This window comes from Schistocerca americana, chromosome 7 (genome assembly GCF_021461395.2).
Source record: "Schistocerca americana isolate TAMUIC-IGC-003095 chromosome 7, iqSchAmer2.1, whole genome shotgun sequence".
Taxonomy (NCBI): Eukaryota; Metazoa; Arthropoda; class Insecta; order Orthoptera; family Acrididae; genus Schistocerca; species Schistocerca americana.
The window spans coordinates 312,139,217-312,160,368 of NC_060125.1; the positions used below are offsets into that span (position 1 = coordinate 312,139,217).

General features: G+C 43.7%; 1 protein-coding gene across 1 annotated transcript in view; it reads left to right on the top strand.

Annotated features, from left to right (window-relative positions):
* The window catches only part of LOC124622361, a 479,351-nt gene that overhangs the window by 385,279 nt on the left and 72,920 nt on the right, over window positions 1–21,152 (top strand). Inside the window, exons 2-3 of the mRNA XM_047148040.1 lie at window positions 6,549–6,651; window positions 20,703–20,836. Of these exons, the coding sequence (XP_047003996.1) occupies window positions 6,549–6,651; window positions 20,703–20,836 (237 nt within the window). The remainder of the gene's footprint in view (window positions 1–6,548; window positions 6,652–20,702; window positions 20,837–21,152) is intronic.

Here is a 21,152-nt window from a genome sequence, read left to right on the forward strand (position 1 = left end):
TTGCGTGTTGAAGCTAGATATGTAATTTTGATTCATATTCTGCTGCTCTACAGAAAAACAGTTCCACTGATTAAATCTCACCCACTGATTTTTCAATTACACGATTTTGAGTTTCTCAGTTGATGCTTTTTGTCTAGTGATGGTCTCTGCTACCGCTTCGAATATGTCAACTTGCTTTCCATACTATCTATCATAAATGGACTTCTTTCTCAGTTTTGGTCATGTACATCGAACAATTAGGAACGTCTAGAAAATAAAAACTTATCACAAAACAGATTTAGTGGCCAATAAAAAATAGCTTGTGATTGATGTCGGTAGCAGATGATTTAATTGTGACCCCAATAGTACGTATTGGTGACTGTTAGATGACCTGATGTTGAAACGCGTCAAATGAGTATGGTTCAAATGGCTCTGAGCACTATGGGACTTAACATCTTAGGTCATCAGTCCCCTAGAACTTAGAACTACTTAAACCTAACTAACCTAAGGACATCACACAACACCCAGCCATCACGAGGCAGAGAAAATCCCTGACCCCGCCGGGAATCGAACCCGGGAACCCGGGCGTGGGAAGCGAGAACGCTACCGCACGACCACGAGATGCGGGCGTCAAATGAGTATCTTGGCAATTGGTGGAGTATTGGATGGGAAAGTGGATCGCTTCCTACTTGTCTCTCATACATTGAAACATTGGTTATTCTTCTATTGAGCACATAAGAATAGATTTTGTTATCGCTATTACGTCATGCAATGCAATCTCAATCGAAATACGAGAGAGCCTCTACCTAGCCTCAAGATGAAGGTGCAGTTATCACCTGGACTTACTAATAGAAATAAAATAATTTGCGTCCCTATTACATCACACTGATGCACAATATAGTACGAGAGCGAGAGCGAGAGCGAGAGAGAGAGAGAGAGAGAGAGAGCACCAACTTACTAATAACTAAACGAAACCCCCTTTCTAATGGTTAACTTAAGTTTTACTCTTTTAATCTTAAAAATCTAGACCATATACTAACAATGCTATTTGCAGATGAACAGGTAATTAGTAGTAATAGTGAAAATCTACAAAGAGCTGCATCATCTGTAAAGAACAACATACATACAACTTAGAGACAAAACAAAAGTGATGACATAAACAAAATCAGATTTAGAACAGCAATAATTGTAGAGCAAGCAACAAATTTTAAATACTTAGGACGCAATATAATACAAGGACACGAAACTGATTTTCAACATAATTTAACTTGGTAAATGGTATTATCACACGAATCTCCACGCGGAAACCAAGGAAAGGAACGATTTCAGTATTTTATAAAATATTGCCACTCACAGTTTTATGTATGGAAGCGAAACCTGATTAATAACGAAGAAGGATACACTAAAACTTCAGAGGGCATAAATGAGACTCTCAGATATGTAGCGGTATGCACAAGATAAGATCGAAAGCGAAATACAGAAACAAGAGTAATATTAGGACTGATGTCTCTGAATGAAAAGTATAGAAGATTACGGAAGGAAATGGAAAGAGCACTCACTAGGATGGAGCATTACTGACTACGAAAAATACTGTATAAATACAAACCAACAGGACGAAAAAGCATAGGTAGACTCGAAACCAGACGGAAAGACAGACTAATTTCTGTATGTAGCGTACCTGGCAAAGCCTAAGACGTGCTGAAGATGATGATCCAATCTGTTGGTTCTGATAGAAACTGCGAATCCTTTGCCATTGGATCGCGACACAGGTAATAAAAGTAAAAAAAGCTTTTATAGTCTCATCTGACAGCAGGGTACCGTGTCACGATTAGTAATTTAATGGATACCGCGGTAGCTGAAGACTTCGAACACCATTACTCGCTGCCGGCGGAGCTAGCGTGCGTGTTGGAAGATTGACATATCAGTCTGAGGTACGTTTCACGGCTTTGTTTGTCGTGAAATGTCTCTCGTCAAACGAGTCTAGTAATGAGGATCGCTTGTTACCTGTATTCTATAGTTCTATTGTCCATGTCGGAGTATCCTGCCGTCCCATTCTGCTACGCGTGACAATGCTGCGAGAATCCGTTAAGCGCTGAATTGTCTCTGCGAGGCGGGGCGAAACATTTCTCTCGACAAAAGTTTGAGTCTAATGTTAATGTCAATTGGTGTACCAGAGTTTCGTTGGTCTTTTCTTCTCGTGAGACCTGAAGAATCAGCATTGTGAAACGTGGAGTGCGAATCGAAGAGAGTTTTTTTTTTTTTTATCTGCTGTCACTAGATACGTGGGACTGACAGTGGATTGCACTTTTTCCCCACATTAGATCATCTTGAACCAATTTATTTTCACGTGTATGATGTGCTATTAGTGTTGTTATTAATTCGTTAGGTACTTTAAAGACATACAGCCACTACTTAGCTTTACTCATCTTGTCATTCTCAGCTTCCCAAAACCTTTTAATACTTCACTATAGCAAATGCTTATTTCGCTACATAAAAATACGTTCCACTCCAAAGATAAAAGCTTCACAGTCCAGTCACGCAATTTGGGTATATGTTTCGATGTTACGACCAGTCAGTGAAAGCGTTTGACACGAAACGATTTATCAGATTCGAATACGAACGGTGAACGTACCCACTGTGGATGACCTGAAACTTAAAACATTTTACGTTGTTCTGTTGAACTATGGATCAGTATCAAACATTGTGCGATGTGTGTGCGAATAGTTTCATCCACAGGCAGGACTTGTGGAAGCATAGGCCCGTTTCAAATTTTCGAAAACATTCTGGGAAAACAGTGATCAATTTCACAGCTTTAGTTAGAAAAACAGTATAGATCGCACAAATCATATTTACTGGTGATCGGTTTCAATCCAAAGGCGAGCCGTCTTCAGACCTTACGCCAAAGTTGATGTGTGAAGACGGATCCACGAAGCAGGAACCGCAGAAGTCTCATGATGATTTCAACTGCAGCAGAGCAGTTGGATCCATCTCCATACAGCAGATTTCGAGTACGGTCTGAAGATAGTACGCCTTTGGGTTTAATCCGGTCACAAGTAAATGTAATTTGTGCGATCTAGACTGTTATTCTTAGCACAGTACGCACGTTTGCCACAGTAAAACCAAAGCATTGAATAGCAGTGTTGTTGTTCTTGTTGTGGTCTTAGTCCAGAGACTGGTTTGGTGCAGCTCTCCATGCTACTCTATCCTGTGCATGCTTCCTCATCTCCCAGTACCTTCTGCAACCTACATCCTTCTGAATCTGTTTAGTGTATTCATCTCTTGGTCTCCCTCTATGATTTTTACCCTCCACGCTACTCACCAATACGAAATTGGTGATCCCTTGATGCCTCAGAATATGCCCTACCAAGCGATCCCTTCTTCTAGTCAAGTTATGTCACGAATTTCTCTTCTCCCCAATCCTGTTCAATACGTCCTCATTAATTATGTGATCTACCCATCTAATCTTCAGCATTCTTCTGTATGTTATATTGTGATAAATGTGTAACTGCTGTTGACGTACTCATAAAAAACACAGTTGTACAGGAGAACAGGGAAGAAAAGTATTGAGCATAACATAATCACACGCGCGCTCGCGTCTGTGTGTGTGTGTGTGTGTGTGTGTGTGTGTGTATGTGTGTGTGTGTGTGTGCGCGCCCGAGCGGGCGCCCGCGCGCGCCCCCATTCGTTGGCACGTAGTGGAAAGCCTATTTCTGATTTACTGACGCTCAGACGTTAACTAATCTCCAAGAGTTAATTTGCACTCGATTCACGCCGAATGTTTTTTCGTTTGTAACTCCCACAGATAACTGTCAAATAATAATCCGGTCAGCCGGCCTTTGTGGTTTTCGACAGACACTCTGCATTCATGCACCTTCATTCTCCGATGAATGTGTACCGCGCTTTGTCCTTCAGCGGCCAAGAAAAGAATAACAGCACGTTACTCCTGGTCGGATACCTTTGGAAATAACGTTGTCACAGTTCACCTTTCCGCATTTATCCCACGCACGTCGGAAAGACGCGAATGCCACACTAACCCCTCACCTACATGTCGAGGTTTATATACCCGCATCGGAGTCGCGCTACGTTGCCTTTACGCTGTAGCAACGCCCTCAAACGGAAACTTTTCGAACGCCCCTTATTTGTATAAATCATTGCATGCTCACGAGAAATACTCCCGCATTAACAACTGCTGTTTACCATTCGATTTTCTGTGTGTATAAGGAGTCTTGCCATTCGATTCGCAGTATGTACACGCAGTCTTAAGCATGTAGTGAAATGGAAATTAATAATGCATGTAAATGATAGGACACCACGCAGGACGCCAAAAATGTAACAAAATGTCGATCTGGAACTATATGGTTCCGTTTTGGACACCAAACTGTAATACATCCAAATTAATAATGTAGAGAAATTTACATTTATTACAATTACGCAAAAATTGTCAGGACAGGAACCTCGACGGCCGGTTTGACTGGATGTAGACACAGCAATTTGGCCGGTAAGGGGGAGATTATGGTGCATGAAGTTGTGCTCGTGTGGCATAATTTTGGCGCAACTTGTCAGTCTCCATGCAAATCGACATGGTGTTAAGTGACCGTTGATTGGCAGCTTACGTCATTTACGTCCATCCATTGCAGCCTTGGGGCTCAGCTCAGAACAGTTTAGTCCATTTCTTGTTCCTCCCTTCCGCCCAAGCGCTCCAGGTGAAGCCACTACCCGGCAGTCGTATTGGCCAGGTCGCTAGCCGGCTACCAAAACACGTCGAGATGAAGGCACAAATCTAACTTGAAGTATGAGCGCTCTGTGCGAAACAGCAGTCGATTAACTTAGCAAAATGTTGTTTAAAAGTATCTTCAGAAATTACCCTAGTAAGAAGACACTCACGATGAAAACTCGAATCACCTCAGACACTTCTCCAAAGTACCACAAAAGACATGCAAAGGATTTCAGAGTGTTCGTCGAATGATGTCAGAAAAAAATCACAGGCTGCTTGTGGTCTATACTGTTGTTGTTATACCCTCTGCTCTTGTGCTTCAAGGGGCTGAATGCGCATCGCATCATCTTATCATTGGTGGGCTCAATTTACGCTGTCACCCAGCGAGTAATCGACATTGCTTAATTCGCCCTTGTAAGTGTTGGTTACAGGGTGCCAACCCTTTCTTATCTTCCTTCGAAAAGTCCATGGCCAGTGGCCGGCCTGGAGCATGGGAATACAGGCGCCGCTCTCACTCCGTGTTCCGTTGATGTGCCCGCCACTTGCTCGTGGTCAATTCCCTAAACCACTGAAAACGCTTCCAGGTGCGTCTCTATCTGCCTGACTCGTAAGAAGGCCGTGGCTTAACAGCAGGCCTGTATTCGCAGCAGGAAGGCCTTTGTATCTCCTCTCCCCCCCCCCCCCCCCCTCTTCCCACTCAAGTGTCTCAGGTCCTCGGAACTCGACGGCATCCCTAGGATGTCAGTCCGCCTTTTTTTCGAGGCATTGTTTCAGAACGAAGCACAACACCTGCAAACCGTGCTTGTCCGTCTTCCGTAGCTTTTGTGAAGGTTTCACCATAACAAGGAAATGGCTGAACTGGAAGACGTTTTGTGCAGTGCATTGGGCTGCGTTGTATTACAAGCTTTTTTGGGCCAAAGTTATATAGATGGAAGTGTATCCGAAACTAATTTGAGATGACGAACAAATCGTTGTAAGTAAATACATGTTTACTTTTTTATTTATGCAAACAATTAATCTCTTATTCCAACAAGTGAAGGTCCTATTAGTCGTTGTTATACAATTTTAGCTCAGAAACTGAAAGAGAACCATTGCTGTTAGAGCGAGGCGATCGTGGTCTATGAATTTTCATTACCCCAGGCACAATGCAACTATAAGTAAACCTTGTGAAAAATAATAATACTGTTCCTTTGAGAGTGAATGTAAGATTCACTTGAATGGTTTTCGTGCTTGACTGTTTAATTTTTAGACAGTTAATGCTTCTCGTAATAGTCTTTTGCAGCAATGAAATGAGTTATCCTTTGGAACTAGAAATATTATTCTGTGAGTTGGATCTTTAAATTGATAGTAGTAACTTATGTTGAGGCATATAAATTGTTTCTTTCTTTTTTTATGCTCTTGTATGCTCCGAGATTCCAGTCACGTCCAAATCCATTTTTATCTTCCGAACCTTGAGCTAAGTTTAATTTCATAAAGAATTAAATAATCTGGGAAAGTTCTTTTTCCAGCAACTTCTCAGCTGGATTTTATAAGCATTATCATTTTTATCGTGACTTCATCGTGTAAAGTGAATGCTCATGTGATATGCATGAAGGATTTTTGACGCTATTGCCAGTAGCATGTTTAACAGGAAATAACCAGTTAGGAACATCGACATTCCGTATAATTTCGACTAACAAATGTTCGAGGCATCTGTTGAACTGACGACACATCATTCGCGGCATTGTTGCTCTTGTGAACGATTGTACTGAGTGTGTAATATTTAGAGTTATCGCCCGACAATATGCTTGAGATACTGCCAGCTGGCACCGTTGTCAGCGCTGCCGGTTGACTCATTCTCTTGCTTGTGTTGCAGGGTGCGGCGGCGCTGTTGGACCAGGAGTTCTCGCCGGTGGTGACGGCCAGCTGCAAGGCGGGCTACATGACCATCAGGGTCAACACCAACCAGTCCTTCCACGGTGAGTCACCGCCCCCTCACCTCTCCCACTCGTAACAAGAGTTGTACTCAACACTGCTCAGAATGCCTTCTAGTGTGACGAGAAATAATGAAAAATACAACACAATACATGGTGGACAGGCACCTAACTGTAAATCAGACATAAGTAGTTGTTGATGCAGTCTTCACTGTGATGACTGGGTTTGATGCAGTTCTCCAGGCTACTCTATTCTGTGCAAGCCTCCTCACCTTCTGATAGCTGTTACAACATACGCTACTGGCCATTAAAATTGCTACACCAAGGAGAAATGCAGATGATAAACGGGTATTGATTGGACAAATATATTATACTAGAACTGACATGATTACATTTTCACGCAATGTGGGTGCATAGATCCTGAGAAATCAGTACCCAGAACAACCACCTCTGGCCGTAATAACGGTCTTGATAGGCCTGGGCATTGAGTCAAACAGAGCTTGGATGACGTGTACAGGTACAGCTGCCCATGCAGCTTCAACACGATACCACAGTTCATCAATAGTAGTGACTGCAGTATTGTGACGAGCCAGTTGCTCGGCCACCATTGGCCAGACGTTTTCAGTTGGTGAGAGATTTGGAGAATGTGTTGGCCAGGGCAGCAGTCGAACATTTTCTGTATCCATAAAGGCCCGTACAGGACCTGCAACATGCGGTCGTGCATTATCCTGCTGAAATGTAGGGTTTAGCAGGGATCGAATGAAGGGTAGAGCCGTAACACATCTGAAATGTAACGTCCACTGTTCAAAGTGCCGTCAATGTGAACAAGATGTGGCCGAGACGTGTAACCAATGGCACCCCATACCATCAAGCCGGGTGATACGCCAGTATGGCGATGCTGTAAACAGAACCGGAATTCATCCGAAAAAATGACGTTTTGCCATTCGTGCACCCAGGTTCGTCGTTGAGTACACCATCGTAGGCGCTCCTCTCTGTGATGCAGCGTCAAGGCTAACCGCAGCCATGGTCGCCGAGCTGATAGTCCGTGCAGCTGCAAACGTCGTCGAACTGTTCGTGCAGATGGTTGTTGTCTTGCAAATGTCCCCATCTGTTGACTCGGGCATCGAGACGTGGCTGCACGATCTATTATAACCATGTGGATAAGATGCCTGTCATCTCGACTGCTGCCCGCATCTCGTGGTCGTGCGGTAGCGTTCTCGCTTCCCACGCCCGGGTTCCCGGGTTCGATTCCCGGCGGGGTCAGGGATTTTCTCTGCCTCGTGATGGCTGGGTGTTGTGTGCTGTCCTTAGGTTAGTTAGGTTTAAGTAGTTCTAAGTTCTAGGGGACTGATGACCATAGATGTCAAGTCCCATAGTACTAAGAGCCATTTGAACCATTTTGAATCTCGACTGCTAGTGATACGAGGCCATTGGGATCCAGCACGGCGTTCCGTGTTACCCTCCTGAACCCACCGATTCCATATTTTGCTAACAGTCATTGGATCTCGAGCAACGCGAGCAGCAGTGTCGCGATACGATAAACCGCAATTGCGATAGGCTACAATCCGACCTTTATCAAAGTCGAAAACGTGATGGTACGCATTTCTCCTCCTTACACAAGGCATCACAACAACGTTTCACCAGGCAACGCCGGTCAACTGCTGTTCGTGTATGAGAAATCGGTTGGAACCTTTCCTCATGTCAGCACGTTTTAGGTGTCGCCACCGGCGCCAACCTTGTGTGAATGCTCTGAAAAGCTAATCATTTGCATAGCACAACATCTTCTTCCTGTCAGTTAAATTTCGCGTCTGTAGCACGTCATCTACGTGGTGTAGCAATTTTAATGGCCAGTAGTGTATATCCTTCCTATTCTTTCAGTACCTTCCGTGCGACCCTGCACATTTGCGACAGCCCGACCCCTAGAGTTCCCTTGGACGGTATCCAAGCACTTATCGATTTACCTGCTCCAATCGGATTACGCCACCGTGGTCGAAACACAAACCCTCATGCTTACTTTGCTTTCAAAGCTCTTATTGTGATAATCAGTAGTTACAACGACGTGATGGGCATCAGCCTTCATTAGTTGTAAAAATTAGAGTGTTTGAAGCCTTACAGCAACTGCCCTTACTAGCTTAATGGTGAAACTAGCTGGTCAAGGCTCGGTTTACTAGTGTTTAATCAATAAGCAGTGGATTTGGCTGAACAAAGTCAACTTAAACATCACTCAAATGACTCTTCTGTCACTAGAAATTACAGTTACATCTATCATTTTTCAAGTGTAATATCCTACTTAGCTACCACATTTCTTTCTCTCTTTTGAGCGTTATCCAGCGATACATTGATTAATAATGTTTCGCCACAAGGGATATCGGATTTCAGTGAGCAAATTAACTTCTTTTCAACTATTCACACACCCTTTTCTCCTTTCCTTATTGTTTTATGACTGTCAGTCATAGTAAATGAAATAGCCACAAACGCAGCGATTGATTAGCGAACATTCTCACTCTCTTTTTACATCATTGCTTTTCTGTTCCTTCCATGACCATGGGCTATTCATGAAATATCAATACATCGATATTATTTTTAACAAAAATCGATATTTAAATGGTGTATTTCCTCCCGATACATCGAAATCGGAATGGCAATATCGACTACCTATATTTTTCATTTTTTATTTTTTTCACAATTTTCGGTAAGTATTTAAAATTGTTCTTTTGAAATTGTAATAGAACATACGTTTAATTACGCTGTGTGAAGGAGTCTTACTACGTTTTGAGCTTTCATCACGTCCAGACTTGCTCTTTAACTGTGTGAAGCAAGTATATGTGGCCTAAAGAAGTAGTCCGAATGCACCGAGGGATGGCAGTATGAATGAAATAACGAGTTTTCCGATGTGAAGAAACAGCACAATTTTTAATGCTACTAGTCTGCTATTTCATCAAATCGGCATTCTTCAAAAACAGTTGCTGAAATTGATGAACAAAAATCTAAATGACACGATTTGTTTTTGCGGTGGATGGGGATGTGAGAGACTAAATTCTGACGTAATCAGTGCTCGGCGCTATCAACAGAAACTACAGTTTTGACACTACAACCGCTAGGTCGCTGGCATTGGCAGAAACGAAGAAAACCAGGAAAGTCGATATGAAGTGTTCCGGACAAATCCGATATGTGACGAAACCGAACGACAGACACATTGGACATCGTTTATTGTGCCATTTACATGCTGTTACCATTGTTGGCAAAATGGTTATCACCAACCGCGAACATGCATCGTTTTCCTTTCAATTCTTGCTCTAACGGGGATAACCAGGCAGAATATCTAATACTGTAATAAATCAATTCTTAAATATACAGGTCTAAAACTGGCAGTGTGTTTACAATGTGCAGCCAATATTTTTATAGGCTGGTGCGTCGATATTCGTCAGTCGATACGACAATGCATCGATACTTGCTCTCGATGTATCGAGCGCTGATATTGACGCTTTTTCAAAAATATCCCTGTATCGGATTCCAAATATTTTAAAAAATATCGACAGTCTTAGTCAGTGAGCGTCGAAAGAAGCTACCGTACAGACCGAGGGATAAAAGGGCTATATTTATATTTGGAAGAACTAAGTACATATTGAAATAGTCGATGGTATTGCCATTGTTTCCCAAAAGGTGTAAATATTCCGTTTTCCGGATGATGAAAAGAAGGTCTTTATTTTGGTACTATGAAAAGGTAGTTGGAAATATCTTGGTATTAGATGTAGTTACTTTACCTAAAATCCTTCTATGTAGTGTCACAGCGTCAGTAGTTATATCAGTATTTTCAACTGGCAACGTGATTTCAAGAAGCCAATATGTCGGGTAAGATGCGGAGACGTCGGCTTGAAAGCGGACAAGGCGCGTACGAGGAAGGCCTCCCATGCCTGAAGGTTCGCTGCTCAAACTGCCTGGCGAAGGGGCTGACCGTCGATGGCCAGTGAACCCTGCCGATTGCAAATGTCCGCGGTCGCAACCGTCCTGAATTCGTGCTATACTGTCAAGCAGTTCTTTCTTTGTATAGCTTAAGTTTTATCGAGCTGTGTTACTTGGCAATGGCACATCGTGCGAAACTTGCTTTCGCTCCTAAGTTTTGCACACCTGTCTGCACATAACGACCTTTAAGGTTTGATGCTAACTGATCACCGTCCATCATCTGACAATGGCGTCAGTTTGATGCGATATGGGTTAGCCTGGGATCAGCGCACCGCTCTCCAGCCGTTATCAGCTTCCCAGATCTCGAGCCCCTACTTCTCATACAAGTAGTTCCTGGACATGCATCACGAGGCTGCGTGCAGAATGTTCCAGTACTCCCACCATGAAAAAAATCCGTAACAGTATCGGAAATTGAACGTTGTCGTCGGCCTGGCGGTCAGAAACGCTGGGGACAGTGAGCAAGATATTCACACAAATTCTTAACAAAAAAAATTGGCTGTTGACTTATGTCTCCGCTTCTTTGGCCGACGTTTGTTTGATGATATTTCTGACATTTCGCTAGCACGAGTGGCCAGCACTTTCAAAGTTTCACCTTCTATTCACCTTCTATTGGTGCTGCTGCTGGTGGTGGTGGTGGTGGTGGTGGTGGTGGTGGTGACGACAATGGAGGGTGACATTTTGACAATACTAGCCACTCGTGCTGGGGAAACGTCTGAAAAATCATCAAACAAACGTCGATCGAAAACCTAGACAGAATCCAACAGGCAATTTGTCAACAAGTGGCCGCGAAAGCCTTAAAAATTTCGTAAATCAGGCAAAGGTAAAATCAGCGTTTAGAAGTGTATCTTTAATAACGCAGTATTTGCAAATCGTGTATGTAATTACAGCGCGAACAATGAATACGAATTCTATTTCATTGTAACCCAAATATATCAGAGAAATCTGAAGCGATTATAACAAGTTCTGCCCTTTAAAAATACAGTATTTATTTCAAGTAGGTTAGTATGCGAGGGCAAATATATTCATCAGTGCTACAACTTCTATTACACCTCGTTTGGGGTAGTTCGAAATTGGATGAGGAATCAGGCAAGAAGATTTCGTGGCATTTGAAGCATTCCCAAGAGCCTTAGAAGAAGTCGTCAGTTCTTTCAACTGGGGACATGAAGAAGGAATACGTATTAATGGTACACTGCCAGTGGCTTTAACACTGTTTGTCTTTAATATAGATGAATTTTGGTATAAAATACAGGAGCTTGATGAAACAGTTGAAAAGTACGCTGAAAATCAATGGTAATAAGACTGGACTGACCTGATTTGGGGGAAGAGACCAAACAGCGAGCTCATCGATCTCGTTGGATTAAGAAAGGAAGTCGGCCGTGCCGTGTCAAAGGAATCAACCCGGTATTTGCCTGGAGCGATTTAGGGAAATTACAGAAAACCTAAATCAGGACGGCCGGATGCGGGATTGAACCGCCGTCCTCCCGAATACGAATGCGAGTGCCGTGTGCTAACCACTGCGCCACCTCGCTCGGTTGTAATAAGATTAAAGTAACGTATAATCTATAGAACCAACAGAAAATCGTACAAATTAATAATAAGTCCACAGAACCAGTCGTACATTACGGTAAGCTAACAACAGTACTGGGCAATGTCATAATATAGGTGGACTGGAAAGTTAGCAAATATACCTGACTTAATGAAGTTAACAGGGAAAGCAATTAAAATACGTAGCCACGAATGTGACTGTCACGTGGTGTAGAATCACAATAAAATAATAACCACACACGCCCCGTAACATCGGGCCGTCGCTCGCGTACTTTGCTTACAACAACGGTGCAAACAACTGAAGGGGGCGTGACCGCTAGGCGTCAGTGGCCGAATATAGTTTGCAACAGCGTAATACAAAGTTAGAAATTTAATCTGAGACTACGTCTGCATACAACTAAATTGAATACAAAAAGTCCAATTGAAGGGGAGCTAGAATTATGAGTCGAAAGAGAAATATTAGTTTCAATTCTGGAGCGTTACTGTAAGTAATTTTATTTGCCAAAGGACAGAAACTTGTGAAGCAAAGTCGCGGGCTCAGCAGAATACCAGGAACTGCTACTGACACGGAACCAGTAGATAATTAAAATAACCAGAATGAGGAATAAAATTATTAAAAGCTCCAAGGCTAAGCAAAAGTACGGTTATACCTATCGTTAAGATTATAAAAGGTAGTGCCTACAGGTAGTCTGTGACATGTACAATACACAAATAAGCGAACTGAAAGCAGCATATCTAAACACGATAAAAAGACTGTGGGCACAACAGATTTCCCGAAACCAGAGCAAGAAAAACTTTGGCTGCACGGAGCTGAGCAGAACTCTACCAGGATGTAATACTTATAAAAACTCAGCTTTTCATATAATGAAAACTACGAATTGGCCGCTAATTCATTTTGTTCATTGAGAAGTGTAGGTGGATGGCGTTTCCTATTCTCACAAATCACTATTTCTTCTAAAAGATTCGGGAGGCATCTGTTGAATCTTTGGTTATTATTTTATTATAATTTCACTCCACGCAACAGTGCCATTTGTGGTATCATATTTTAACTGCTGTCTCTCTTAACTTCCTAAAGACCGGTATATTTGCTAATTTTCCAGTCCGTGTACATTACGACACTGGTTATTACAGTTGTTAGCTTACCATTACGTACATTTTTTTTAACACGTGCACATTTCTGTGGCCTATTCTGTCAAAACCGGTAACTAAACAAACTAATATTTTCGATCGGTGACTGTTGTGACTTAAAAAAGTTGTTGGATCGCTATCACCTTCACAGTGACTATGTCGCTCCACATAAAGACGCAAGGAAAGGAGGTGAGTTCTAAGTTCTAGGGGACTGATGACCTCAGATGTTAAGTCCCATAGTGCTCAGAGCCATTTTTGAATACGAGGAGGCACATATATACCACGGGGAACCATAATATTACGACCACTGTACAGCGCGGGATTCGATGTCAAAAAATGTTCAAATGTGTGTGAAATCTTATGGGACTTAACTGCTAAGGTCATCAGTCCCTAAGCTTACACACTACTTAACCTAAACCATCCTAAGGACAAACACACACACCCATGCCCCAGGGAGGACTCGAACCTCCGCCGGAACCTGCCGCACAGTCCGTGACTGAAATTCGGTGTCACTTAGTGACTGAGAGGACGTGATGCAATAAATAATGTATGCCGAGTGACAGCGGCAAAAGGGCCAAGTAGAGGTAAGTGTAAGAAGCAAATAATCGTAATAAACATAGGTCGGGAAACCAATGGTTTCCATATACGACGTTCTACGTCTGACTACATGAACGTTTCACAACTGTATTGCCGAGGAATCAAGCTGCATTTATTCACCTGAGGACAAACACATTACAGCAAGTGTTCCACACGCCCACCGTTCACACGAGTGCAGGCTTCGGTACTTCATCGATGTCGGTACACATTCGAAAACCTCAGGCGTGTCCCGAATGCGTTGACAACCATCCACAGTGCGTTCTCGGAGTTCTTCGACAGTCAACAGGACTGGAATACATCAAAGCTCTTAAATATCCCCACACAAAATATCCATCGGGTTCAGGTTCGGGGACCTGGGAGGCCATGGTATTAGCCAGCTACGATCGATACATTTGCTGTCGAAACATTATTTACCAGCACTTAGGTATCCGGAATGATCATTAACCCAAACAAGGGCAGTTTATCACTTTGTGATTTGCACATCACTTGCGATGTTCCGAAAAAACATAGCCTTGGTCATTAACAGTGTTTTAACGCTGGCATGACTGCACTTGTGTGAACGTGGTATTGGGGACACCGTTGGTTCCTGACCTATGTTTGTTGGTATTATTTGCTTTTTTCACGGTCCTCTATTCGGCTGTTTCGTTTGTACCGATAACAGACACTACGTACAAGTGGAGCAGAGAAACGGGGACTCATTCGACGATACGGGCCGCAAACTGGGAAATCTAGTGACACGAATGACTTGTACGAAGATTGCTCTGGCTTGGCGCCTGGAACTGAGCATTTCGCAAACGGCAAAACTTTTCGGCTGTTCGCGTCCTTCTGTCATGAATATATATGGAAAGTGGTTTGGTGAGGCTCACCAGCCTCGTAAAAAAGTATAAGGAAAACCAGGCTTGGGCTCCAGATTGAACTTTATTTGCAAAACCTTTCATCGTTTTCAACTTCTCAAAGCACATATAATTTATTCAAACAATCTTAAGATTTTACAAAACACAAAATATACAAAATTAGCCCGGTTAATATAAAACTGTCTGCCGCTTGTGGTCTCGCGGCAGCGTTCTCGCTTCCCGAGCACGGGGTCCCGGGTTCGATTCCCAGCGGGGTCAGGGATTTTCCCCTGCCTCGAGATGACTGGGTGCTGTTGTGTCGTCTTCACCATTATTATTCATCCCCATTACGGTCGGAGGAAGGCAATGGCAAACCACCTCCACTAGGACCTTGCCTAGTACGGCGGTGCGCGTCTCCCGCATCGTTCCCCTACGCTCTGTGAAGGAGTATGGGACTTCATCATCATCAGTATAAAACCAAGATGTTGAACAGGCGTTTAAGTTAAATTTTTAAAAACAAGATGTTCTCTACATAATTCAAAAGTTGTTAAAGTCAGTTTTACAGAAAGTTTAAAATAATGAATAATCAGTCCGACCAGAGACTCCAGCTTAGAAACACTGGAGTACACAGAACCTCCAAGACGGTAAGAGCTGACGTAGAGCGTCTTAAGAACAGACAAGAAGTAAGCCAAAGACTAAACAGTACACGTTTCAACAGCTGGGACCAACTAAAGGAGACTCTTGTGAAGACGGCCAATGAACTCACCCCCCTCACGAGAAGAAGGAAGCATCCGTGGTGGAATGAAGAACGCGTCAGTGCAACAGCCCAAAGATAGACACTCTGGGGGAAGTGTGATTGTAAGAAAACCAAGAAAAATTGGGGGAACTTTTTGGAACAAAGAAGGCTTACAGCTAAGATAATTCGAGGAACCAAACGGATCTTCACACAGAACCAAGGAATCCAAACCGAAGAGAGCTTCGCTAAGAATAATTCAAGATATTTCTACAGAACCGTCAAGCAGACACTCAGAAAATACAATCCGGCAAGCCCAGACCTCAGAGACTCGCAGGGCAAACAGTCTTTTAACGACAATTGCTAGCCGGCCAGAGTGGCCGAGCGCTTCTACGCGCTACAGTCGCAAGTTCGAATCCTGCCTCGGGCATGGTTGTGTGTGATGTCCTTAAGTTAGTTAGGTTTAAGTAGTTCTAAGTTCTAGGGGACTGATGACCTCAGAAGTTAAATCCCATAGTGCTCAGAGCCATTTGAACCATTTGATCCCCAAAACAATCCAAAATTAAGCATTACACATCAGTCATACGAGCAAAAGCCCTGTATTCCAAGGAATATCTTTTCATGAACCGACGAGGTGTGATGGAGAAATTGGAAGTCAGAGAGAGAAGAATCCTCAGGAAGATCCTAGGCCCGATAGAAGAAGATTGGGAATTCAGAAGGCGACATAACTCGCTGCTTTACAAACATGTCGAGAGGCTCTCTGACTGCAAGAAAAATAAGGGTATCTTTCTATAGCCATGCTGCAAGATTGCCTCCAAACAGATTGACCAACCATCTGTTCACGTTCTGGCAAAACAAGAATGTTCACACCACTTGGCTGATAGAAACTGAAAAGGACATTAAAGAAATGGGAACAACTGCTCTTCAGAACAGATAGTCTGAGAGACATACCCTGAAGGAAGTCCGAGGATTTCAGGAAAAGCGCCGAAGAAAAGGTACCCCCTGGACTGAAGAAAGGAAGCAGTTACATCGGCAGAGGATACAACAATACTGGGCAAATATCAAAGCCCAACACTTGAACAAGCGTGGTCCAAAGTAGGCCCATTCGAAACAAGAAGGAGAGTCAGTCTGATCAATAACTAAACTAAGATTCTTCAGAGTGGGCATCCAGATTAGATTCTCAGCACAAAGTTCTTTAGAAAATTCAAAATTTAAGTTCATTTTACCAAAAATTCTAAAACGATGTATCATCAGCCGATTAATATTAAACAGAAAGAATTCGGAGGGCGGGAATGTAATTTACTTTTTCAGAAACAACGAAGTACACAATCCATGTACAATGCAATGACATCGAAAGTTTACATTTTCGACCTTGATTCATCAAGCGTGGAGGCCTTTAACCTTGAACTGAGGGAGGCCTCAATATAGATTAGAATCCCACAGGAGTAGTTCTAAACAGTTAAAATTAAACCCAGAATGCTGAAGTGAGACAACTCTAAAGCACAGACAGGTTTAAGTGCGGCACACAAGCGCAGGCACTATAATTTACTGTAATAAATGTTGCTTACTGGAACAAAACATATCTTAACTTGGGTATAAATGCTGCGAGCGGGAAACAGAAGTATCTCGGACGCAAGCTATCGCGCCACGTTCCGGGCCCGCACGGCTGGACTGCCAAGAGGAAACCGCACAGTCAAAATACCGGTATGTTGACGCAACGACACTGTCAGTTAAGACTGGAGCAAGTATAGAATTACGGAGTATGGACCGTGGATCAATGTAAACTTGTCGTGTGGTCGGATGAATTCTTGTTACACCTGACTGACGCCCATTTTCGAATACGCCGTTCTCCAGGCGAATAGCAACACGAACGTGCACCGCGCCACGGATGCGCTGTAATGACTGTTGAGAACTAAACGAGGTTTTTTTTCGATCGAAGACATATTTCTCATCTTCACATGTAGTCAACCTAGCTTTATTGATCCCTTAAATAAGACGAAAATGGAGGCGATGAAAAAAAACAGCAAGCACTATGACTGGCAACTCAACTTTAACTCCAGACAAAGAGAATCGTAGATAATGGCAGAATTGGCTGCCGTCCAAGTAGGAAATGCTAATGGGAAGAAGATTGGCACACAGTACCAAAGTCGATACTGACGCAGTTACACTCACCACAAAGATTAGACTAATACCAGAGAGGAGACGTCCACGACTCTCAACAATGGGGGGCGTAACGATTAAAGAGTGCATCCGAATTCGATCTATTAAAGAAACGCTTCGTATGCATCGGTTTTGAATGGCTAAAGGGAAGCCTCTGTGCACCAGAGTCACCACGTAAAAGACAATGACGAGAACTAAGCCGCTACTGAATACGTGATACGATATGGGAAATCAGGCGATAGACAGCTGATTAAGTATAAAGTACCCAATACGCTATTATATGTGAATGCATTTAGATAGTAGTTAGCATCCTATAAAAGATCGAAGTTAATGACTTTAATTTTATGTCATTGAGAATTTCTGTTTTCTCTTCAGATCGGGTTGACAGCCATCCCTTGATTCTGAAGAGATAACCCTGTTTCTATAGAATGTACGCCAGTAATAAAGTTTGATTCGTCTGAGAAGTCGAGAAATATGATGTAGAGAAGTGATTACCCCTCCTGTCTAATAAAATCAAGCACTTCAGTGAAAAACGAGACCCTACGCCCCCTCTCGTCTCCAAAGGCTTCATTGAAATTTTACCTTGGAGAACACTGCTGCCCAATCTTAAATCTATCTTAAGGTGCAACCTAAAGCCGTCGGCTTTCGGACCATTCAAAAAAAATGTTCAGATGTGTGTGAAATCTTATGGGACTTAACTGCTAAGGTCATCAGTCTCTAAGCTTACACACTACTTAACCTAAATTATCCTAAGGACAAACACACACACCCATGCCCGAGGGAGGACTCGAACATCCGTCGGACCATTCATTCGAACGCTGAGCGTGCCTTCCTGACTTCGTAGCCTGGAAAAAGCACGCTGGCAAGTCTTTTCGAACGTGCAGAGCAATATCAACCGTGTCGCATATTCTGAAAATGGGTTTGAACGTAGACCAATGAGATGAGAGAACGCCACCTACCTCACATGACGACATCCCTCTTCCGTACAGAGTGACGACATACCTCTTCCGTACAGAGTCGCGAGATGCCATATTGGCTTTCAGTTAAAGCCCATATGTATATATACACCGTTTCTAAGCACCAGCGAGTTGAGGATCTCCCGAAGACCCGTCCTTAACTGTACGAATTTGTGTAATAAAATCACAGAAACGTCATATTGATGGTTAAAACTGCAGCAAAAGTGGAAAAACATCATCCGCTACGTCACAACGCGGACGAAAGTGTGTGTTGAGTGGTCGTTACAGACGAAGTGAATTCTGACGAAAAATACGAAGACAACTGCAAAAGTCACTGCAGAACTGAATGTGGCACTCGCGAACCCTGTCGACGTCGAAATAACACGCAGGGAGCTCCTTAAGCAGGGAACTGCAGGGCGAACTGGAATAAGAATCGAAAGTGTGGTGTCGATACCATAAAACCCGGAATATGGAGAATTGGAGGAATGCCATTTGTTCGGATGAGTCTTGTTTCACACGGTTTCCGACTTCTGACCGAGTTTGCATGGCAAGTGTGCCACATGGCAGGGATTCGTTAATGATTGGGCAGCCATATCGTGATATTCCATGGGTTCCATGGTTGCTCTGAAAAGTCGTATTACTGCCAAGGATTAAGTGACCATTTTGACCGAACAAGTCCGTCCTATGGTACATTGTTTGCTACCCGTTAGTGACGCCGTGTTCCAAGAAGGCCCTTATTCACGCAGCTAGCGTCGTCCAGGACTGGTTTTGTGTGCACAAGAATGGACTGTCGCATCTCCGCTGCCCACCACAGTCACCAGATATCAACATTATTTAGCCTTTGTGGTCTGCTTTGAGGAAGATACGTGGTTTCTATCCTCCTCCAACATCGTTACCTGGATTGGCCAATATTTCGCTGGAAGGATGGCATAAGATTCTCTTGACAATGACACAGAACCTTTATTTATCTATTCCGAGACGAATGGGAACTGTTTTGAATGCCAACGAGGTTCCTGCACCGTATTAGACATGGTAATTTGCTGTGTTTTCGTTGTTTCCATTTTTCTGTCAGATCCCTGTACCTCTGGTTACTTACCAATGACTTGTCGAAGTGCCACTTAAAATTTTTAAGTGCAATCCAAATGGACATCATGATCACAGCTTTGAGACTTTACCGCAGAGACGGCGGTTGGATGTCAGACCCGCCAGGGTAGCCGAGAGCGCTAACGCGCTGCTTCCTGGCCCCGGATCGAATCCGCCCGGCGGATTAACGACGACGGCCGGTGTGCCGGCCAGCCTGGATGTGGTTTTTAGGTGGTTTTCCACATCCTACTAGGTGAATACCGGGCTGGTCCCCACGTCCCGCCTTAGTTACCCGACTCGCAGACATTTGGAACACATCCACACTACTTCACGATGTACACTAGACACATGGCAAGGAAAGCTTTTCTGACGAAGAGAAATTTGTTAACATCGAGTATAGATTTAAGTGTTAGGAAGTCATTTCTGAAAGGTTTTGTATGGAGTGTAGCCATGTGTGGAAGTGAAACATGGACGATAAATAGTTTGGACAAGAAGAGAATAGAAGCTTTCGAATTGTGGTGCTACAGAAGAATGCTGAAGATTAGATGTGTAGATCACATAACTAATGAGGAGATATTGAATAGGATTGGGGAGAAGAGAAGTTTGTGGCACAACTTGACTAGAAAAAGCGATCGGTTGGTAGGACATGTTCTGAGGCATCAAGGAATCACCAATTTAGTATTGGAGGGCAGCGTGGAGGGTAAAAATCGTAGAGGGAGACCAAGAGATGAATACACTAAACAGATTCAGAAGATGTAGGTTGCAATAGGTACTGGGAGATGAAGAAGCTTGCATAGGATAGGGTAGCATGGAGAGCTGCATCAAACCAGTCTCAGAACTGAAGACCACAACAACAACAACAACAACAACGACAACAATAACAACTAGACACAGACAGATGGGGTACACTAATTCCGTCCCGGGGGGGTATGGGGTGGCGGCAGGAAGGGCATCCGGCCACCCCTTAACATTAATATGCCAAATCCGTTTAACCATGGCCTACCTTGCGTCACCGCGGGACAAGGCGCAAGCGATAGAATAGAATAGAATTGCGGTTGGATGTCAGTGTTTGGCACAGGCTGTGTGTCCTTTTTGCAGGTGCAATCCAGGCCCGGGACACGCGGCAAGCGCCTTGCATCGCGCTGGGCGACGGCGGCCACGTCACCACGCTCACCGTCAACCTCATGGCGACGCCCGGCGCGCCCGACTACTGCGGCGTCATCGTCAACAACGTGAGTACTCGCCGGATATGAATCACAAAATTACTGCGACGACAACGACGATCTTTCGGTATCGACGACCCCACATGCTTCTGGCGTAGGTTCCTGGCCAGACCTTGCGTACGTCGCAGCGCCTGCGCAAGAACAAAGTCCTTCCTTTTGGGCCCTTGTGTTCTGTTTGTGGTTCAGGAGTCCGTGCGCCTGGGTGGGGCGTGAGACGTAGTGAAAGCGGTGCGTTAACCCGCGCAACCAGACAAATCACAAGCAGCGCATTGTGGGCGCACTTTGGGATGCTTGCACCTTGAGGAATAGCCATGAATAAACGTAC